The sequence below is a fragment of the Daphnia carinata genome, chromosome 1, assembly GCF_022539665.2.
Source record: "Daphnia carinata strain CSIRO-1 chromosome 1, CSIRO_AGI_Dcar_HiC_V3, whole genome shotgun sequence".
Taxonomy (NCBI): domain Eukaryota; kingdom Metazoa; phylum Arthropoda; class Branchiopoda; order Diplostraca; family Daphniidae; genus Daphnia; species Daphnia carinata.
The window spans coordinates 1,797,222-1,821,021 of NC_081331.1; the positions used below are offsets into that span (position 1 = coordinate 1,797,222).

At 43.3% G+C, this 23,800-nt stretch overlaps 1 protein-coding gene across 3 annotated transcripts; it reads left to right on the forward strand.

Moving 5' to 3' along the window:
- The first annotated feature begins 136 nt into the window (after positions 1-136).
- On the forward strand, positions 137-22,900 carry LOC130692513 (uncharacterized). 3 transcript variants are annotated; one of them, XM_057515623.2, is made up of 11 exons: positions 137-877; positions 13,009-13,878; positions 13,952-15,108; positions 15,801-17,637; positions 17,758-17,808; positions 17,872-18,097; positions 18,422-18,476; positions 18,981-19,077; positions 19,150-19,438; positions 19,923-20,048; positions 22,149-22,900. In XM_057515623.2, exons 1-11 carry the CDS (start codon positions 706-708, stop codon positions 22,576-22,578), a joined length of 5,310 nt encoding a protein of 1,769 aa, XP_057371606.1. In that variant the 5' UTR covers positions 137-705; the 3' UTR covers positions 22,579-22,900. The 3 variants fall into 3 exon arrangements, with proteins under 3 accessions (XP_057371606.1, XP_057371607.1, XP_059352561.1); XM_057515624.2 differs by lacking the exon at positions 137-877 and adding an exon at positions 6,934-7,157; XM_059496578.1 differs by lacking the exon at positions 137-877 and adding an exon at positions 10,633-10,753.
- Positions 22,901-23,800: the final 900 nt, after the last annotated feature.

A 23,800-nucleotide genomic window follows, 5' to 3' on the forward strand; every position in this document is an offset into this window, starting at 1 on the left:
CACACACACACAGACAAAAAAAAACGAAGATAAGAATTGACTAATTAATTTCCGCGGAAAAACAGAACAACATAAAGAAGAAAAAGTGATTCACGCCTTTTGAAATGAAAATCACGTTCGACTAAACTGCGGCCTTTCAAACGCGCTGTGTGTGTGTGTGTGTGTATATGTGTGTGTGCGCGTGATTTTATTTTCTGCTCGTTTGAGAACCTTCTCTGAAGAATCGTCTAAAGTGTCCTTCGCCTTGGCTCGTTCGTGCGTGCAAAAGCACTCCCGCTGTTCTTTAAACGACTCTTTGGTGTTGGCAATATTTGCCTGCGAGGCTCATATCGCAGACAGAGAAAAAGAGTGAGAGAGGCCATGGTGGAATGAGTAAGATTGCGCGTTCAAATGGACAACCGGCTTCCCGATTTCGCCGACTCTCCGTTTTCGTTTTAAACTACAGATATTATATTGAGATACTATACAATATCCTCGACGTTGCGTGAGTGACTGAAAGTGACGCGCATTTTTTTTTTTTTTTTTTCTTCCTTTGAGAAAATAAGAAGAGAATATCGTAAAAACCATTGCCATATCTCTTTTTATTGCTCTTTTCCTCGGCAATCTGCTACGGCCATCAGCGCACACGACGCGCTATACAGTAAGAACAGAAAGAAAGAAAAAGAGGGAATAATAATAAAGAAAAAAAAAAAAAAGAAAACGGGAATGGATCACGAAAAAGATGGTGGCGTGCCCTTGCTCGGACATTTCGGTCGCAGCTTATCAAACTTGTTCACGCGCTGTGCCACTCCCGGTCAAGTGATTGTTCTTTCCATCGACGACATCACTAACGGACTCGGAGACGACGTTGAATATCTTCTGGATGGCAACAAAAGAGGTAGGACGGGAATGATGAAATTTTTACACGAGCGAATAGAGAATAAAAACAAACCAGTTACCTTTATCTTAAAGTAAAAAGAATAACAATGGGAAAAAACAAATTTTCTTTTTGATATTGAAATTGCTGCGGAGTTCTTGTTTTTTTGGGTCATCAGGTGACTGTGTCCCACCCCTGTCCAACCAAGAAACAAGTCCCTCACTGTGTACGTGGTGCTGCTATTACGTTACGCTCTTACATTCCTCGTACAACGTCTTGAAGTAGATGAACATGTTACGTGATGACCATCACCACGTAGGTGACTCGTTTGAGGTTAACCACAAACATGGGGTACCCATAAAATATTGCCCTGGAGCCCCCTCAAGAAAAGAAGAAGAAAATGAAAACCAAATTCCAAAATGCTCGGGAAAGAAAAATTCTCTTTACTCCGAAACGTTAATAATCAACACACCAGTGATGGTGTGTGTCGTCTTTACCTTCCCTCTCATCTCATCAGTTTCTTTTATTTTTTTTTTTTTCTTGCCTTTCGGTCTTAACGTGTATACAACCTAGACGAAGGTAGAGGAAGATGAAAGAAGAAGACAACAAAAGCTAATGGCTTATTCGTTCCGTAACGTTCTGGGAGGTCGCTAGTTGTAGAAGAAAGAAGAAGGTATTTTCGGCTAACTAACAATCTCGGACGCGCGGCGGTGGACCTTCGCTTCCTTTATACTTGTGTCTGCGTAAGCGCCCTCGTTAAACGAGCATAGAAAAGGATAGAAGTCGGCACGGCTCTACATGCACTAGAGCTCAAGCAAACTGCCTATTAACGAGAGTGAAAAATTACCATTCCCCACTTTTTTTATATTATCTAAACGTTTAAGAATTTTTTGAAAAAGGGGAGTTTTTCAAATTTATTTTTTCTTTCCCAAACCCCCCCCCCCCCTCCAAAACCACCAAATGATGAAGACTCTCTTCATCCCCGAATCTTCTTCATCTCATTTTCCCCCAAAATTATTCTATAAAAAAAAAGGCCGGAATTTTGAAAAAAAAAAAATAAAATAAAATATTAATAGACCCAAATATGTTGTTGTAAGAGAACGGAAATAATTAAATATTCTTTTTTTTTTTATTGTATTGTGCTATGGCCAGCAGATGATACTGCAGATAGACAGTACCGTTGCAGTGAACGGCCGTTCCGAGTGTGTTGTTGTTTTTGTGTTATTTTCAATCGAGATAACCGGGTAGAAGGAGAAAGGATAGACGAGCAGACAACTAAACAAGAAAAAAAGATATTTGAAAAATGCGGACGTCGAGTCCGAGGTTATACGATGACGGTTATATCCACACGAACTATCCAGCCGTGCATATCTACGTACAGTGTATATACGAAAACTATTTCTTTGATCTTTTTTTTTTTTTCTTTCTGTCTTGATCTTTTATCTCCCTTTTTTTTTCTCCTCTCTCTCTCTCTTCTGTATATACATACTTCGTCATGTTATAACAGCCTATACACGCATGGAAAGTTGAGAGGGTTATACACAGCGAAATAGAAGAAGAAAGGGGTGATGAATAGAATCTGAACTGCGGTCTATCTGTTAAGCAGTCGTCAAGTCCTCGGACCGCCCATAAGTAAGTTGAGGACTTAGAAAAAAAAAAAAAACTTGGAAAAATACAAACCGAGGACTTGTATAGCTAATAGACAAACTGGCATAGTCAACGGGAGGTTGAATAAAGGGAAAGAAGATATAGGCGACAATAAGAGAAAAGAGAGAGAGAAAACCATAAAGAAGAGGAGACACAAGAGCCCTGTCGAAAGGTAGAAAATGCTTGATGGACACTAGCATGTTGTGTCTTTTCTCTTTTCTTTCGCCAAAAAGATTTCTCTTTCGATCATTTCCGATGGGTTCGAACTCAGTTGGAGACCAGTCAGAAGGCATTTGCTCTTTTTTTTTTTTTTTTTTTCTGTTGCCATCATTTCTTAGTGGGAGCCCCCCAACAAACGACGTCAACAAACGGGAAAAGGTGCATCTTTCTAACCTAAAAAAAAGAGGTGGAAGAACACAGAGAGTGGCCATTGATCTTTTCCCACGACTCTCTTTAGCATTTCTGCTTTACGAATGCGCACGGTAGTGTCCGTTGTTGCTCAAGTCGAAGATCGTGGACACCAGGATGCGTAACTGTTTCGATAGATTTGACCTGACTCAGGCCTTTCTCCAAGATGGGTCTGATTGGGCCAGTCAATGTAAATCGAGAGAAGTTTGGGGGGAAAAAAACGTGCAAGATGGACATAATTTATAGGATATCCCTTGTTTCGAGAGGCTCTGTTGACAGTTTTTTTTTTTTTTTTAGCAGGATGGCTTAACGGCCGCGCATTTCAGATGCAATCACGATATCTCGTAATGTTTGAGAACTTTTCCTTGACTGTTTGTGTTTGTTTTTTTTTTTAACGCTTTTTCATTCTCTCGTTTGGAACATACTCGACGATAAGCCAGAAAGCCTAGGTTTCAGCACGCCGTCTTTTCTTTTTTTTTTGTTCAATTCCAAAAATCGGAAAAAAAAAAAATAAATAAAATCAAGCCAAACTTTTCTCCCTCCTTTCTTACAAGTTCTTTTTTAGCCCCCGAAACGAAAGCGTATCAGACGGATATACAAAGGCCCTATAACTTACATAGGGCTACATTCCACCGTACACACCTGAAAGAGCCCGCCCGCCATCATCACTCTAACTCGCCGCTTGATGATTATAACCGCTACAATTGAGTGGGGGGGGGGGGAAGAGTTTTTAAAAAATATATAGATACATATAGTGTATAGTCAAATGTATTAAATACCTTCATCATTTTCATATACTAGGTTTTTTTTTTTTTTATACACAAAAAATAAAAATAAATGTGTCGCTGCTTTATGGATACTTGGCTTGCTACGGTGGTGGCGTGGCTACTGAAGAGTGAATAATAAAAATGGGCCATCCGGCGGTGAGTTGTGTGTTAAATAGGGCTAGGTGATGCACGTACAAACACAGAGAGTACAGTACAGCGACAAGCGGCACACCGATATTATAATGGTATAGAAGCCGTCAATGATTCATCATCAATTTGGGAAGTATTCAGGCAGACGCAGAAATGGAACCGTCTTTCTTTTGTTTGATTATTCCCTAGTTTATAAGGACGACATCAATTTCTGGGAGAGAGGGACAAACACTTCTTCAATTGCTCAAACTTTCCAGGTGTTTTGCTTCTGTTGGCTACCTGTTCATGACACATTCACAGAAAAAAAATGAAATTGAAGAAACACGGGAAAAACTACGGAACTGGAAATACTTCTTCAAAAAGTAAAAACGAAAAGACGATTCAAGGACGAGCTGTAGTCATAATTTTGATCCGGCCAGCCGTGTTATCTGATGGATGCATCGCGCACTATAGCGGTCCATCAGCATTAGTCGCAAGATGTTTCAAAACGGTAGTATAAAAAGCCATTGCCGTCTCTCCTACTTCACCTTTACGAGCGTGACTCGTTGACATTGGCGTAGAACGTGCGCATCTACCAAGTGGCATCTTTTAAACAATAAAAAAAAAAAAAAAAAGGAAAATGAAAAACGGAAATGTTTTACTAATACCTTATTTCTCTTTGGCTCGGAGGGGAATGATCTCCAATTTCAACGTGCTGATGATGGCCAAGAAAAAAGAAAAGAGATTCATTTTTTTTTTTTTTTTTTTTGTTCTGGTCACACAGTCACAAAGAGATAAAAGAGAAGGATATTATTTTTATATTCCTATTTCACTCTTTGAATTCATCTTTTTTTTTTTTTTTTACTCTTCTCGTGTGTGCCAGTAGACAAATGTCCTCCCAGTTTCCCAATGCATCAGCACCGCGTCTCTCTCTCTCTCTCTCTCTTTTTACCATCTTCTTCCTTAATACCTTCATCGACCCCCTTATTCCTCTTTTCCAATGACCAGAAGAAGCCGATGAAGAAGAAGAAAAGTCTCTTTCCCCCCCCCCCCCCCCCAAATATGAATGGCGGCTTTTTTCCTTTGATTTCCCCCATCCTGATGCACAGTCTCCGGATGGCCTCTCTTCTTCTTCTTTCCCCGGATCTCCTGCACATTGAAGAAACCCCCCCCCCCCCCCCTTAACAAAAAAAAAAAAGAAGTTTGAACCCTTAGGCCATCCGCCACCACTGAATGCCTCCCCCCGCCTAACCACCACACCATTTTTTCTTCTTGCCATGCTTGGTGGTACCTATAGTTAGATGGATATATATATATATATATATAGGTATGGTAGTGGTGGGACAGACACACCTCAGCCAGGAGAAAGAAAAGTGGGAGGGACCTGCGCGACTTGGGGCAAAGCACCACCACATAGAAGAAGAGGACACATAAGAAAATGGTATAGGTTAAAAAAGGAAAGAAAGAAAGAAAAAAAAAAAAAAAAAAAAAGGTACAAGGCCCGAGCAAACCAGTGGGGGGGTTTCTAACTCTTGTCTATGAGGAAAACGTCAGTCTTGTGAAGCTACGAGAACAGGGTGGACACGACAACTCGTCGACGAGTTGTAGCGACCCCCAATTCACTTGTGCGTGTAACAGTTTTCAATTAAAAACAAGTGGCTTTCTCGTGTGTGTACATTTCACACCCTGGCACCACGGTACCTGTTTGATTGGAACTGGTTGGTTTTTGATTCGAGACGATCGTTAAATTGCCTGAACTCGAGTGTGTGACGCATAATCGAAATCCTTTTACCTTGAAGATTCTGATTGGCGTAAGGACCCCCAAACGAAAAACGTTTGAATCTTTTTTTTTGTTTTTTTCCTGTGCCTTTTTAGAAGAGACATTGATTGCCGTTTGTTTCACGGCTCGTTGAGTTCTGATGCGATTGGATGTCGTAAAAAGATTACGAAAAGAGGCGTGCCTGACTCACCTGTTGGACACCGTTTTTCGCGAAAAAACAAAAACAAAAAACCTTTCAGAGTATCAGCCGAACTTGATGGCTCGTTTCTTCGTTCGCGCGCCAAATTGTTGTTGTTTTACGGGAGGCCATCAAGCAGCAGCCATTGATTACTTTCGGCTATCTCGAAGTCAGGAAGCCCCTCAAGTCATCGACGGTTTTGAAAGTTTTGGAAGGAAAAGAGCTTGTTGCTTGATTGCCTCGTCTTGCGGTGGTGTCTTTCGACAACAGTGTTAGTGCTCCTATACACACACACACATATCTACTCAAACGCCATTCGTGGAGGGTCTACTCGTCCTGTACACCTTATTTACCGCAGGCAGTAAAGGAACAAAAAAAAAGAAACAAAACAAAACAATATTAGAAAGGCCCTGGAGCCCTGGTGAACCCTTTTTTTTTTAAGCCTTCTTAGCGCAGACAATTTTGAAACACGCGCGGGTTCGGTCGGACAAGTTTGGTGGTCGCCACCGTGTGTCACGATTCTGTTGCGTCTACACTCGTGTGTGATAGTGCATCATCAACCATTGTCTTTCTGAAGGGTTGGATGGCATTCTGTTATCGAGACGTTACCCCCTTCAGTTCTACGCCGTCAACTTTAATCGTCATCATCTGTTTTTCGTTCTGTTTGAACGCATTTTTTTGTTTGTTCGGTCCTACTGGGCGATCGAGATTTGGATGAAGGAAAGAAACAAAAGACTGCCACTTTAAAAGAGACTTAACCGGTCTTTTCTTCTTTCAAACTACAATTGGGGAAACGAATAAAAAAAAAAAAAAATTAATTTATCTTTCGACTTGATCTCCACAAAGGGGTTGGTTAGTGAAGGGAATTTTGTTTTTTATCCGAATCACCCGCGTTCGAACATTCCAGTGGAAAGCTCTCTCGCGAAGCCGAGTGTTGTGTGTCTGCGTCAAAGAGAGAGAGTCTTATACAACATCCTTTCGTTTACCCTTACAGCAGAGCTTTAGCTTTTTCTTTTACCTACAGCGAGGCCGTATGCTAATGCGTTGACTGGCTGCTGGAAGCTGCCGGTTTCAGAACCCAAAACTCCGCCACAGAGTTTTTTTTTTTTCTTTCGTTGAGTTTGAATAATAACACGAGCGCGCGCGCTCTAACCCCCCCCCCCCCCTTGAACGGTAGTGTCGGCCGGATAGAAGAAGTCATAAACAGGAAAAAAAAAAATATCCGAAGTAAAGAAAGAAAAAAAGGGGGAAAAAAAGAAGAAGAAGAAGAAGAAGAAGAAGATTTACACCCAAAAAAATAAGCAGGCGCTGTTGCTACTAAGAAGAAAGAAAAGAAGATCGTCTGGAATTCCATTTTGAAGATTTTGGATTGCCTTCACGAGCATGTGTATTGTAAGTTGAAGTCGAGCGATGGAAATAACATTCCATTCTTTTCTATCATTTTCTTTTTCTTTCCTTAAAAATAGTATTCACCCATTTTTTTTTTGATTATAGGGTAGGAGGGGTGGGGAGTTAGATTTTTTTTTTGGAGTTTTTTTTTCTTTTTTCTCTCAGCTATTTCGATTTTGAAAAACCCACAATTCGTATTTTATTCATTTCCACGGATGTTTGTTATTGTTGTGGATTTTTTCTCACACGATATATGGCCGGCAGCCCCTAGTATTATACATATTTTACAGCATATACTTGATTAATGAAACTGTGCCGATGAACTATTGTCATGTTGTGTCGACCGATCCAATCATTTCCCAGAAGCTACGAATCGACAAATTTTTCTCCCTCTTCCCCACATTTTTACCTTTTTTTTTTTTTCCTTTTGTCTGGCCCGGCAACGTCTCGTAATCTTTCGATCGACGGCCAGTGCAGTACAGCACGTCATTTCAGTGAAAGAAAAAAAAAAAAAAAGTTAGGAAAAATGTGTATACAACAAAGTGGTGCGCTGTAATCCATTAACGAAATCACGTGAAGATGATCCAGCAGAAAAAGGTAAAAAAAAAAAAAAGAGGATTTCAAATATGAAAAGACCTTTGGCCAGTGTATAGGTAATACTGTTCTTATATCTGTAAATTTTTATTTATGTTTGATACATGACGTTTTGAAGGAAATTTTTAGCCCCCCCCCCCCACCATCCACCTTCATCTTTCTTTATACTCCGGTTCCGCCGATGCCGCTTTTTTTTTTTTTTTTTAGTTTCCTTTCCCCTTAAAGCCGATGTTCCTACACACACACAAAAAAAAAAAAAAAAAAAAAACACAGTCATCTAATAAGTGGCCCGGTTTTATGGGCACACCAACCGACTTGTCTATACGTCTGTGTCTATAAACGCTCGCTGTATTACAGCGCTCTTCTCCCACGTTTGTAATAGGCCCTCCCCCTCTTTTCTCTTTTAATTTTTTTTTTCTTCTTCTTACAAATTGAATCGAGGGGTTTATTATCATCAAAAAAAGAAAAGACTGTAGCACTCAATTTTTATTTTCATTTTTTTTTTTTTTGACAAGAGAATCAAGAGGAAGAAAGGAAGGGATACGGTGCCGCTTTGGTGGTTTGGGCTTTTTTGATTCGACATGCACAATAATAATCTTTTGAAATGTGTAGTGTTTAATTGAATACGAAGTGGAAAGAAAAGAAGTCGAGAACCCCTTTGTTTGTTGTGTCTTACAAAAAAAAAAAAAAAAAAATACGATCTATCCGTGCCTAACGTTGGTTAAGTCGCGACCGTCCGAACGATATCGAACGTTGGAGTCGTGACAATGCGTTCAACATCGAACGTTGGTTCAATTTGACACTGGCCATTTCTTTTTTTGTCCTCCACCTATTTTAATTGAAAGTATAGACACATAAAATCTTGATAACAGACAAGTTGTCACACACACACACACACACAGAAGGGGAGGGAAAAAAAAAGTCAAACAAAAAAACTTTGTCAACGCAGATTTCGGCTTATTGTCAACGTATTTTTTTTTTCCCCTTCTCTATTGCTTCGTTTTTTTCTTTCTTTAGAAACTACATGGGATACCTTTTTTTTCACCTCTCCCACCCCTCCTGTATGTAACAGCGACCGCGTCGGTTCCGAGTCGTCGGCTATATTATTCAATTGTTGACGCAGTTCTTGTTGTCCTCCCTTCTCCTGTTTTGCTTTTTTCTTACCTGCTCATGGGCTTGTTGTTATTGTTACAAAAAACTTGCGAAGGTAGTGCGCATAGAGGAGGTAAGCGGGGCGTCCGTCACAGGTGAGAGGGCGCGTCTCTCTCTCTTTTTTTTTTTGGGAACTTGTTACAATAATAAGGGAGACGGCTACTACAACTGGAACACAACTCCCATTCTGTTAGTCTCAATGTCAATCTTTCACGCTCTGCCAAGCAAATGAAAAAACGGGAGAAAAAAAAGTCCCCATTTGTTTGTTGACTTGACAGCAGCTATCAAACTCCCGCGTTTTCTTTACACACGGACGGGCAGTGCGTAGTTCGCTGGAAATGTTATGTAGGGTAGCAAAACCGGTACTAATAGTTTTGAGGTACAACAACGAGCAACACCCGAAAATCCAAAGAAATAAAAGGAGACGTGGTTGTGTCTGTGTTCAATGACAGCCCACTTTCCAGGTCACACAAACATCGCAAAAGGACGCATCTTGCGGGAAATATGCGACGACCTTTTTTTTCTTTCTTTCTTTTTTATTCGTTTTACGTTTTTGCACGTCTCTCACACGGTGACGGATATCTCCTCCTACTGCTAGCCTTTTATTTATTTTTTTTTTCCCAGCATTAAACCAAAACAACAACAAAAAAAAAAACGTAGACGCTAATAAAACATCGAAGCTTTCTCTCCTTCCCAATTCCCTTTTGAAAGTCTGCGCCATTTTGACGGCCGATTGATGTATGCACATTATTTCTTATGCCCATGTTTTTATCATGAATTGGAAACGTTTCCGACCTCCGCCTTATTTGGGGACGGGGGAGAGGGAGAGAGAGTCTGGTTTTTTTTTTTCTCAAGTGAAAGGCGCAGTGAACAACAACAGCAAATATGGCCAAAGTCAAACAACAACAAAATGGTTGTCGGACTACGAGAAGAACAGACCGTTGGGACGCATAGATTTGTGGAAGACGAAATTCATCGGTGCATACGATTTCAAGGTCTATCATTTGATTGGCGAAGGCCGCACCATTCGCTTAGCATCTCGTCTACTATCAAAAGCGAAAATTGCTTAAAAAGCTTTAAGAGACGTTGTGTTCCGTGATGGGATCCAGCCAAGCGAAAACATTCCGACTGATGGACCCGCAGCAAAGGTGCTACCCCTCCGGGCTGTTTTTGCTTTCCAATCTTCCTCTTTCCATCACTTCTTTTTTGATGGGAAAAATAACAAAAAGGGGGAGAGGGATCACAAGGGTCACCGAACACAAATCAAAAACGTTCAAAACGTTTTTGCTGATGAAGATACGCGCACGGAAATGGGGTAAAACTACGACAATCCTGTAGGATAAACAAACAGCTACTTGACATAGAAATCTATCTAATCATAACGCCCTCTATTTCTCTGTGGTTAAGCAAATGCCAAGGGAGGGGGACAAGTAATCTTTTAATCACAACTTTTTGTTGGTCCAAAAAAAAAAAAAAAAAAAAATCCGGTGCGGAACTTTGAATGTTCTTAATCAGTTTGCCTTAATCTCTTCCGTCATCACCGGAATGTCTAATTCTCTCTTCCTGTGGATGTGGGTGTCCTGATCAAACGTTGTGGTATGTCGCAGTCTGCCTACTTTTAGCGCATTGAAATTCACGTGAAATAGGAGAATGAAACGTAAAAAAGAAATAGTTTAGTGTGAACTATGCAGAGCGAGAAATAACTCATCGTATCATTGTCCATCCCCCCCCCCCCCCCCCCCCCCAGTCTGTTGTCGACTGCAGATGTCGAGCCACATTCCAGCAGATAGGAAGATTAAAGAGCATACGGATATCTGATCCGGTTTCTCGTCATGGAACACTTTGGACCTGCGGTGGGTGATGGACGATGACACACAAGAGAGCGTATTATAAGATCTCTTCAACGTTCCTTTTCCCCATAGCATCAAGTCTATTGGTTTTTCTTCCTATTCGTCGCGTGTCTAGTTGCTCGTTTTTGGATATTTTTCCTGTTTTTTATTTACACTATTCTGACCAGTTGGAATCTCCTCATACTTTTTTATTTGTTTGTTGTTTATCGCTTTTATTTTCGGCTAGAATGGGAAAAAAAAAAAAATAAAATAAAAAGAATAGGGCAAAAATTCAGAACATGACTGGTTGTGGTAATACCTGCGGAGAGCAACGTCGTCATCGAGTTACCCGCCCAATTCCTCAGATCTTATTACCCACCCAAGATGGAAATCGAGTCCATCTCTTCATCATCGAGTCCTCTCACTCGTCATTCATATCATTCCTCAACGGATTTGGAGCTTTTCTTTTTTACTCGTTCAAGTCCCTCAGCTGCGTATCTTTTGGCAGGTCGTCCGATTTCACAATAACCAGATGCTGCTGTCATTTTCTAAGGGAATTTCGATCGTCACCGTCATCCATATTGGCATTGTTTAGTTTCGGCTGCTTCACATTCCATTACCAATTCGAGCGGTAACACATGTACTAGGTGATCCCATTTTGTTTTTCCCCTTTTTTGTCCAACAAATATCAGCTGGATGCACATTCAATGTTCGAGTTGTTGACGTTTGTTTGAATATCTGATTGGCCGCATTTTGCGTTTGATGTTCTACGAAAATCAAACGTCTGAAAGAGTCTCGTGCCACCCTGGCTGCTGACGTCTCTGCTCCGGTCTTCGTTATGACTTTGATGCAAGGGCCACCGGGATCAAATGTTACCAACAGTTTGAAAGACTGGGAACAAAAAGGAGATCAGCGCATTCTTGGAAGACGATTACTGGAATTTCGAGGAAGAACTCGGTGGAGTGAAAAGACAGACAGACACACACACACACACACACACACACACACACACACACACACACAAAGTAGCAAGCGATCAATCACAAACTTGAACCTGGCCCGTCGTCCACAACTCTTACAGTTGTTCGTTCCGGCTTATTTTTATTCTATTCATTCGCCTTGCTTCATTTCGTATGTATATATTATATATACTTTTTTTGTTGTTGTCTAGATTTCGTTGCTTTGATTGTTGCCTGTTGCGTGTTGAATGGCGGACGGGCCAATAGAATTACGTCTACCGGCAACACAGTCAGTACATAAGTCAGAACCACTACTCAATTCGTTTAGATTTGTTGCTGCTTTTTTTGGTTGAGTTCACGCGGGCATCACGCACGAACGTTTTGATCATGTTTATTTTCTTCTTTTTTTCTCTCTCTCTCTCTCTCTCTCTCTCCTTCGTTGACTGCGAAAATGGGCGTCGACGGTTGGTGTTTTTTGGCGCGGTTGGTGGTTTGCGTGTCAAAACTGATTCCAGTCTGGTTGTTACACACAACGGAATCAGAATTCACACATTTTCTAGAGAAAACAAAAGAAATAAGAAGAGAGCGTGTGGTTATATATCTCGGCGTTCGTCTTTTGTTTTGATGGATTCCCCCGTTTTTTTGTTTTTTTTTTTATCCTTCTCCCCCCCCCCCACTTGCATCAAAATTTCAAGTGAAACGTGTATCGAGAAACAATGGCCCTACCCTGTAGGTTTCTACAGGTGTTGTAGGTCGACTTCTGTCGGAGAGGCCACCAGAGGTGCCTCTCCGTGATTACATCCGATTGTTCCAAACACACACACACACACATCCATCTACTGAAGAACACATCCCTAAAAACGATACGTTATTTTTCTTGGCTGTTGTTATTGAGACTGCCATTTGCGGTTGTCGACATGGGTCTTGTCGTCGTTCCGAAAGGCAGTCCCCCCCTTTTTTTTTCTCGTGACGTCTCTTCACGACGCCATCGGGCTTTATAGCGAATGTACGGCCCGTCCTCGTGCCAAGGCATCGTGTCACAATCTCATCCAGAGAGAGAGAAAGCGCAAGATGTCAACTTGGGAAAACAGAACGAACGATAGATGGATCGCTTCTTTTTCATTCCCCGCTTTTCTTTTTTTTTTCCTTCTCTTGTTTTCTGTTTTTTGGTACAGAAGGTTTTTTTTTTTTTCCTTTGATGACATTTCAACACGATTAGCCACTACAGAAGGACGTGGTTGATCATCACTCGTGACTAGTGAAAAACTCGGTATTTAAACGGATTGTTTTGTTTGTTTGTTTTTGAATCTGAAATTTCAGGAGGCCCCGTCGCCATGCTGAAATGGGCAAAAGGCTCGAAAAACGGAGGCCAAAGCAGTTCAACAGGCCATCATTCGGCTACGTCGGCGGCTCGTGTTAGTCTGGCTGATTTACGACGCGCATCCGCCAAGCTCCTTCGACGCAAGGATTCCAGCTCTACCAACAAATCGAAGAACAGTCCAACGACTGCGACTAGCAATTCCTGCGCTCACGACATTAAAACGGGGACGACAGCATCCTCAGGTGGAGGTGGCTCACCGCCACCTCCGCTAGTGCCTCCGCGCGGCTCCAGCGCCGCTTCGTGTCACGGTGTTCCCACCTACGGCCATTGCAGCGGATCTGTCATTAGTGGAACAGCTACGCCGGGGTCGGTGAGGTCTTCCAGTCAGAAGGGCGGCGTGATTAAGCAGGCCACCGTCAGGAGAATGTCGACATTGCGGCAAGCGCGTTCCGTTTCTCCTATCAAGGACAGAGGCCAATATAGGCGACCCGATTCTTCATCTTCGTCGTGTACGACGAACTCTTCGTGTTCACCGTCGACAGCGAATCGACGGACGAGAAGGAAACCGGTTGCCATCGAAACGACCGATAATGGCAGCAGCCTCTACATGCAACTGGATAAGATCCCAGTTGCCGTTCAACAAACGGCTGGCTCTTCGTCGCTGTCCGGCTCGGCCTACATGTCGGCTGCTGCGGCTAATCTGAAACGGAAAGCGCTGGAAGATATCAGTAATCAAGGGTATAGAAATATTATCCATAGTCTCCAGGACGAACTGGCTCAAATGTCAGACGCTGAAGCCGAAGCAGCACGATCCGCTTCGGCGGATGAAACGCGGACATTGGCGGAAGCCACGCTCCTTCCCATGAACCGTAAGGGACTTACCATATTTTGAATAACAATTAAAATTCTGGATTTTTAACATTTTCTTTCTCTTTAATCCAGGAAAGGAAATCGTTCGGAGCTCAGCCTTGCGCAATCATTCCAAAATGGATAGCATTGTAGATGATCAAGTCACCAAAAATGGCGCGGCTTCGCCTTGCCCGTCAGTCAAACACCATCAACACCAGGCAGTGCCTTTAAAGAAACTGGACGGTGTAGTGGCCTCGTTTACTAATCAGCCACCCGCATCAAATGATTTACACCGACCTCGGCCAGTTCGTCACCCACCTTCGCCCACCGTCAACGTATCAGACGATAACTTGATGGATCTTTCCAGCTTAGCCATGGCCTGCAGCCGTAACGGTCTGCCATCAACACCGACGCCGTCCGCATCGGCCTGTCATCCGTTCAATGGAACATCGTCACCTCTGAAGAAATCAGCCCCGTGCGGGCCGCACAATTCTACCGGCCAGCACCTACATCAGTATAGCGCAAGTCGTTCGCTTGCCAGTCACGGACTGTCTATTAGCAGCGCCACTGGATGCCAAGAGCCTTCCGTTCAGAACAAGAAAAACCGGCCCAACAAGCAAGTGACATTTCAGACCGAAGCGAGGCTAATTGGCGAATCAGTCACTCTGCCCGTCGTCTTTGAATCGCACCGCGAAAATGGCCTGACAGACGGGATAAAATCTGTGTGTGAAAGCGGGTCGTTGGAGATGCCGGGCTTCGTCAACGTGCCGTGCAGTCGGCGAGGCTTTTGCCTCGAATTAGTGTCTGCCAACGATTTGCCGGAAGTAGGGAAATTGAATGAATCTTGTAGCTCGAGCAGCGACCAACCGACGACGGACGAAGTGGATCACGTGAAGCGCGTCATGTCCCCAGACGGCGGCTACGATTGGCAACCGTCTTACGTGAATTTAGAGGACACGGAAATAGCCCCCGTCCTGTTGGCTTCGTCGCGATCAGCCGATGATTCCAGCGATTTTTGGAAGCCCAGGTCCGTTGCTTCCGGTGGGCGACAACAGCCCAAACAACTGGCCGAACAGCTCCAGCCGGTCTACGACGCACCGAACAACAACAACAGCAAATCCATTGACGTGGACAATCCACTGCTGTTGGAATTCCCTGGTTTCCGTTACGCCATGATGCAACTACCTGGCAATAACGCGTTGATGGAGCGCCGTTCCATTTCCAACGGTAGTTCCGGCAGCGATACGCAGGTACATAAAAGATTTATTTCTTTTTTTTTTTTTTTTTTTTTGCATACTTCCGATAACAATAGAAAATACTTAAAAAAAAGGGAAGATAAAATATACAATAGGTAGCGCCCCCTTCTTTGTTATTCACCTGTATTGATGTGTGTAGCGTAGCACCTTGATAATACGAAGCCAATAAGATCCGCTAGGCATCCGAAAGATTGCGTGTTATTACATGTGTAAGACCCTTTCATAGCTAATACTTATAAAAGGGACTGCCGACCACGACCGTTATGTACACCCTTCGAATCAAAGCCTCTGCCGCTTTTTCTTCTTTTCTCTGATTCTCTTTTCCACCCATTTCGGATTCTTTTTTTTTTTTTTTTTATTGGCCAGTTATTATTTAACGTCTTGCCAGAAGCTGTAGAATGCGCAGGGTCTATGGATAACAATAGACGCGTTATGCACTCTTCATTGAACTGTGACATTATTGGGTGGGGTAAAAAAAGCCGCCGGAATTGTGTAAGAAACATGTTTCCGCTCACAATAGAAAAAATTCGGGCAAATTTTATACTTCCCACCTTTCTCACATAAGGTCAATCCTTAACTTTAGTGTGTGCATTCCCTTAGCTAACATTCCTTACGGGATATTCAAATTGAATACGTTTCAATTCGAAACAAATAAAAATAAAATTCTTATTTCATTTTAAAAATAGGATTCCGGAGTGGCCGAAATGGCTCAAGCGCTTTCTTTGAGCCGGGCAGCCAGCGCTAGTCCTCAATTGGCGGCGAGCAGTCAAAGTTTGGCCGAAGACATGTTGTTGCCCGTCCAGCCTTTTGTTTACAACACTCTGCCGCGGACGGACAACAAACGGAGTCTTTACTACAATTGCTGGTCGAACCAGTCGCAATTGCAACAACAGCAACAAGCAACAGGATCGCAACAGCAATCGATGCCACTGCCATCTTGTCCTTCCAGCGTGTACTCGACGACTGATCCGCACTTTCTCTCCGGTTTGGCGTCTCCTTATTTCAGCCGGAGAATACCGGAAGAAAAAAGCAAAGCGTCTACGTCTTCATCTTCGACTTTAATGGCTCACATAGATCAACAAGATTCATCGTGGTCTTCCGATCATTTGTATTGTAACATGGCGTCTGTGGATCCGTTGCCATCGCTTCCGCCGCGCATCTCCCGTCGATGCCATTCGCTTCTTGCGCTGGCGTCTACGAAAACGACGGCAGCGGAAGGAGCAGCCGAGGATGCTGACTACGAAAATCTGAATATGCCGTCGCAACCTGGACAGCCGATCATGGCGTTCAAAGCCAGGCTGAATGTATCGCACAGCCGCAGCCGCAGTCTACGGCATTCCGGTGATTTTACCAGCCCTTTCGGCTGGATCATTCCACCGTTTCAGCAGAACTCTCAAACTAAAGAACAAGAGAAACGAAGAGAATCGATAGCAGAGAACTGCATCGACGAAACAGATGGAAGAATGAAAGAGGATAAAAAAGAAATCAGTAAATCAGCCCATTCTCGGCCCGTCTCTTCACGCAGACAACAATTGTTGCACGAAAGGGCTCATCGTTTGGAACTGATGCTGAACGACGCCTCGGTTAACGATTGCTCGGAGCTGTACGAACCGTCTGATTGGTCGATGGAAGCCATGCTCTCTGACACTGTACGCGATATGGATAACCTCTCATTCATGGATGGCCCTGCCGGCCAACAACCGGGCAGCCGCAACCATTGCCAGCATTGTTGCTGCAGTTCCGTTCGACGGCCTCTTCCGCCACCGATGAATAAATGTCGCTGTCAAATGGACCATCCAGGCCATTCTCCGTCTTCTTCGTCGAGCGTGTCATCCGCCGCATCGTGCCACTGCAACCGGAAGAAGAAATCAAGTGGAGCGCATAAACGGGAAGCGACTCGGGTACGCGAAAACGCTGCCACTCAGACGGAATTACAAACCAACGGGCCGACTGCAGGATCGAGGCTGGCCAGCCGGGCAACAGCCGCTGAGAATCCCCTTTACATGGCTTATAGCGATTTGACTAAAATCAATTGCGACGTGCTGGATCGTTCCGCCAAAACAGCCAGAACTGTTGCTGGGCAAGGACAGTCGGTCGGTGACGACTACGCGTCCGATAGTTGCGAAACTTGGAATTCACACAAGGCTCTTTATGCACGACTGCAAGCGGCCAAACAGAGTCGTGAAGTGTCTGTGTTGAGGGCAACAACGCCGGTGAAGAAACGAAGCAAGGGACTGCGTCTCCATGGCAACAAGCCGTTGTCGACACCCTCTGGTAGTCGAATATGGCGTCACGACGGCCAGAGCGTCTCGACGCCGCAGAAGAGTCGTAAAAATGGCAGCAGGGGGCGTCACAATCGCCGACGCGGATGCTCCACTGCCAACACGACGGCTAATTCCACAAGCAAACTAGACCGGACGGCCATGAGTATTCGAAGCACATACAGCTCCAAAAGCTCTAATACCTTACGACGTCGTAAGAGCTCACGAAAACCTAAAGCTGCTGACGTTTTGCACGGCAAAGGTATCTTCATGATTCCATTCCACCTTTGTCGTGAATGGGTCAAGCCATTTTCATTGTTCGATAAACGCGAAAGGCAAACAATCTAATTTTCTTGTAATTCATTTATTTTCTATTAAATAGGACAATTACAATTGGCGATTTACCTCAATTCCGGTCTATTGACAATTCACAGTAATTAACATAAATCAAATTACGTCCAATGAATCAATCAACAATTTTTGTGTTACATTGCAGTTCAATCCGCTCGATACCTGAAGAATCCCAACAGCGGTCGAGCGTGTAATTCATACGTCAAGGTGTCACTGATCCCTGACAATCCAGAGCAAACGTTTTGCCGGACGACACTCGTCAAGAACGACAACAATCCTTGGTACGACCAGAAGTTTTCGTTCGAGTTTCTTTCGGCTGACCTTTACAAGAGACTCTTCATCTCCGTCTGGGACCGGGATCCCAAAAAGAAGTAGGTCCTTGTCTCCTTATAAAGTATTTAGTTGGAATTCATTGCAAAAGGAAAGACGAAGAGAAGCTTAATATTATAACGCCCACCTGAGTTCTCATTGCTGCGAAAATCTGTGTCCTTTTCGCTATAAAAAAAGCGTCAAAAGTTAACTTCATTCCGCTTGAAAAATCGAATCCGCCGGGTGTGCGGAAGAGGGCTCAAGCTTATGCAATCAAGCTCTCGTCACTAATTTCATTATATATGTTAATTTCTCAATTTCGGATTGTCTCTTAATAGCATTTTTTTTTTGCGCTTTTCTTTCCTGTGTGATTTTTGCCTGCGCAGTCGGAGCGATTTCAGAGGCTGCATGTCCTTTAGCGTCAGCCACGTCATCCGAAAAGTGAGTACACTGATTCATTCTTACCCCGAATTTGATCAACCCCTCCAAATGTTGTAGCTCTTTCTCATTTGCATGAGACACCCTATCTCGTCTTATCTTTCCCGCATTCTCTTTTCGCTTCTCAATTTCAATGGATAAACTAGATGAGGAAAAGAAACACACACACACACACACACACACACACAAAAAGAAGCCTTTGGTGTGTGAGCTATTCGTCGTTCGTGATAACGGTCAAAACTGTATCCGAATGGCGACAGGAAGCGGCAGCCATAGCTGAGAAGTTTTTTGCCGTTTCTCTATTCATTTCTAAACCTATTAGTGAACCGGCGCAAACTCCCTTTGGTCTTGCCCTCTATATAGGATTTAAAAACGACAGCAAACCATTGGATGTACAAAAAATGCCCAACCATTCCCGCACGTCAATTTCTTTGCCTTCACTTGTTCCACCAGCGTTTTGTGTCTCCTACCTCTAAGTCGTGAATTTTCATTCCGTTTTTGTCGCAGGACGCGAGTGGATGGTACAGATTGCTCAACGGGAACGTCGGCCGCCAGCGTCACTTTGCCGTGAAAAAACAAATCGATTTGAACAATTCGACGATCGGTACGTGTCCAAAAAAACATTTGATTAACAATCTCGTTTATCATCTAATTGCATTTGTTGTGTTATGTTCAGTACCGACAGATCCAGACATGGAGGAGGATCTGGTTGTCGTGGATGACAGCGACTTGGACAATGGAATTATTGATGAACGTGATCGTGTAAGATCAGAGATATCGTCCAGTCCGTCACCATCTTCTGCCGCGTTGCCGAAGATTATTGGATCGGACATTCGCCACACTTCCGCACGTTGCCCGCCTGTGGAAGCCGAACCGAAAGGCAAAACGCCCTACACTACAACGGTCAATCTCAAGAGAGGTCCTAAAGGCTACGGTTTCTCTGTGACGTGGACACATCCGCCGAGGTATGATACAATAATTTCTTGTCCTCTCCAGTTATACGTCTGCGCTAATAGTACAAATCAAAGGGCCAAGGGGGAGGGATGCTACTGCTAATATTAGGAACAGATATTTTGTAATCAGTTTTTTCGTTGTCATACGAAGTTGGGAATCTAGTAGATCATTATATTTTGAGGCTGGTTCACGTACCGCGCCATGCATTAACTTGTAAAAAAAGAGATTATACTTTGGGGCTAATGACGTCGCTTTTCTACGTCACAAGCGAAAAGTTATAAAGTTCAATAATAATATTACTCTGCACCCCCCTCACCCCCCCCCCCTGTTAGATATGGCCCCTGTAACCCCATGTAACTATTACCCAATGCCCTTTTCTTTTGTGTGTTGTTTTTATGTACATTCTAAAATGTATATCTTTTTTTTTCTGTGTAGAATTTTATTGCACTAGTGTGCTTCTCTTATTTATTAAACAAACCTTGGTTACTATTACAGAATCGAGAGGGTCGAGCCGGGCTTAGCGGCTGACCTGGCCGGAATGCGTGTCGCCGACTACATTGTCTTCGTCGGCAGCCACAACGTCGTCAAAATGGACGAGGACCAAGTTCTTCAACTAATTCAGTAAGCCTCTCTACGCCTTTTCTCTCTTTTTTTTTGCCTTCTATTCCAGCAGTCCCGTTGGCTTGCTTTTTCTTTCCTATTCTGAACCTGGCCGATCGGTCGATAAATATTATTTGCATGCTATTGCCCACCGTTGCGACGTATCACACTTGCGTGCTCATGTGCTATTTTCGTATTTTCTTTTGGTGGTCTTGCTTTTGAAATCTTGTGGGAAACCACCACCATTGAAACACAAACGGGCGCACGCAATAAGTATATGAAGGGAACTGTCTGTATCAGAATAGGGCAACAGTTTGCACCGCATCGTAAGGAAAGCAGATGAAAGATATGCAGAATCTTTAGTGATCCATTGCTGATCACTTGGACGTACTGGGTTCAAATCATTCGTATCCAACCACTTAGTTTGATCTCTTCGCCGTATTAGTGGGGAGAGTACGATATCGTTGCGACAAAAAAAAGAAGGACATGGTTTCATAATTTACCTACCGCAGGCAAAAGATTGGGAAGATCACCTCACCCCCACTCTATGTAAGCAGCAGGGGCGTTCATGGAAAAGGTTATCGTTTTTCTTTTGTTTGCAGAGCTGAATGTAAAATATCTACCACATCCTCTAATACCCTAGACAGGTGTAGGTAGGGTATGAAATCTGTGGGAAATGGGCCTCATTTTCAGTTTCGATTTTGTCGTATCCGAAAGTGGCCCTTTCGTATATGACGTCTTATTTTGTGTTCTTGTCGCCGGGTTTACGTAACGTCCCTCTTGCTATTCCTTTGTGCTGCCCACATCGGGTGAACAATGGCGTTCATTTTGTGTAGGAAGATCCCATCTCACTGTGCAACATGGTCCGTCTCCCCGGCTGCCGAACTGAGTGAGTTGTTACACTGTTCTTTTAGGCTAGGGCAACAGTTTTCGTTGAATCATAAGTATAGGGAAAGAACAGATGCAGCGTCTCTAATGATTCGTTATTGGAAATCTATCGTCTGTTTCTGGCAATAGGCTAGACATTCGTTTGTAGACCTGCGTGTAGTCACGTTCCACAAAGTTTTTTTTTTCTTTTTAGAGATTTTACGTTGGCCCAAAGAAAAATATCTTAAACGCGTTACCTGGTGAAATTCTTTTGTGTATTTGGATGCCACGGGGAACGGCAAAGGCAAAAAGTCTGACAAGGAAAAAGGACAGCAATGTCAACGTCTCTACCACTGGAGCTCAGTTAACGCACGGGCTGTTTTCTCTCCTTTTTATGAACAAGTTTCGACCTGAGCTTCTATAGTGATCGTTAGAAAACGTTAGAACACATCCCGCTTCACATTTATATTCTTTTAACTTTTATTTTTTCGGCTTTATTCCGTACGTTCAGTAACTTCTTTTCCCCTTTTCTACTAGCTAATGGAAAAGGTTCTGGAAACGTGCCCCAGCGCGTCCTGCATGGTCGTCTGACATTTGGACTTTTATTTTTTCTAGTTGGGTATCGTCGATTCCTCTTTCCCCTCTGAGGGCTACGTGAGCATACGCATATAGCCAATACTATGCTGTAAGGAACATCACACAACTATTTTTTTTTTAGCGTGTGTGTGTCTAGAGGGGATGGATAAAAAGGTTGCCACACCCATAGCTGTCCTCTTGTTCACCCATTATCTGTTTGCGTAGGAGAGTCCGATGAGTACGTACACCATCCTCACCCACATTATTCGATGGAAGTGGCCTGTATCGTTGAGGCCCAGCTTTTCACGTAGAAGAAGAAAACTTTCGATATTCTTTTCATCTGCCCTTTCTGGGAAACAAAAATAATCGATTTGCTAGGGCCTCGTTGTTTGCGAGAGGACGACGAAGCGCTTAGGCTGCCAACGAAAGAAACATTTTCTTTCGTCGACATCGGTATAGGCCTGTACAAGAGCCTGATGTGGCAATAGAGGGGAATGGTTTTGATAGCATTTTCGTATGACAACAAACAAGTTGATATTTACAATCAGGGAAGGATGACGGAGAAGAAGCCCTCGCAATTTTTGAAATCATATTTGATAGCGTTTCTTCCGAATCGATGCCTTGCTGCTTGTAATTGGTCGTATCCGAATTTCATTGATTGTTTTTATTCGATTACAGAGCGGCGGGTGATACGTTGACATTGGAGATTTATCGAAAAAGCGGCAACAAACCGTCGTCGGGGTGCGTCACTTCCGATCAACTGACCACCGCCGAGCTGCGTTCAGACTTCCAACAACGGCAACTCAAAAGCCCGGTAAATCAAACACACAGTATATTGGCGAATGCGGCTCGAAAACCACCAGCCGTTTCGCACCATCAGCCGCCGTCGGCTGTTGCTGCGATGCCGGCTGTTGCTAGCGCTGCAACTAATAGTCGTCGCCAAGTAGTTGAAAATGTCAGTAATAATGGTAGCCCCGGTCATGTGTCCTGGCATCCTTCTCTTACTAGTAGCGGCACTTTGGCACCTCCGCTTGGAATTAATATTTCCAATGCACCACCGCTCAAGGTGGCGTTCAATAAATCAATCGGAGGAGGCGTTCTCGTCTGAGACGCCAACCTTTTTATTCATCACACAACATTCTTCGTGCCCTTTCTTTCAGTCCCCCCCCCATTTTGCATATAGTTGCTTGTTTTTATTTCGATTGTGTCTGTTTACCGTCGTCGAAAGCCTCCACTGTATAAAAATAGCAGTTCACCACGTTCACTTCCATATATATTTACGATTTTGGACTGTATGTATTTTTGTATTCACTCTTGGCTTTTCTCACGCGGATCGCGGTCCGTCATGCAAAATATGCCATGTATAATAGATGCCGCTTTTATGTAAACTGCCGTACCATGTAAATAAAAGTACATCCCACATTTTATTTTAGCAAATATTACGATTTAAAATTTTCATTGCTTGTTTTTTTTTCACGTGCATGCTAATTTTAGTTTTCTTCTTGTTTCAATCATTCGTAGGGCCGCATTTCAGCCATTGTAAGGCTTTGCATACCGGTAGGCTTGACAGTTCTTTTAACAAACTTAGAAACGCAAACTCTTTGTATTAGTTTCAAACTCCTTGTTAATATGCGAACCGTAACTGTAGGCAATGGCAACCTTATAGTTACACTATAACCAGACCGCACGTGTCTGGCATTTGACAAACCATCGACAGACGAAATCAAACAAAGCAACACGGCAGAGTTTTCCTCCTCGACTATGATACGCTCTAGCGCATCAGTGACGATCGTCAAACCCGGCAAGGCCGTCGCAATAATTTTCGTATTTATTCTGCGGTCGTTTTTCTTTCCCTTTGAGCTTTTGTTGTCTTCAGTGACACGTGGCTTCTTTATACATTAATGTTGTTCGTCACGTGCAGCAATCAAGAGATCACACGAATAATGCGTTTGAATTAAAACTTTGGTATTTTCTTTGATAAATCATCTTTTTCGATGTTTTCTTCGTGAGTTATCGTTCCCGTTTTTTGGTTTTTGTTTTCTTTGCTCACTCTTTTTGTTTTCTTGTGCCTTCGATCTCGTGGGTTGGCTTACAGCACCAGACTGGCTGTACAAAAGAGCTGGATAATACCCGCGATGTTCGAGTCCTTTTTGCGCGCTTTACGCTTCGATGTACGGAATGCATCAGCAGAAGAGTTGTCGTAGCAACCACATCCTTCTTCGCTTTCTGTTATTAGCTCTTCATTCTGTCACGTTCGCTCGCAAAGCCAACCCTAGAAAAATTGTCAGAGCAAGAAGATAAGAAGAAAAAACAATCTGATGTTGGATTCG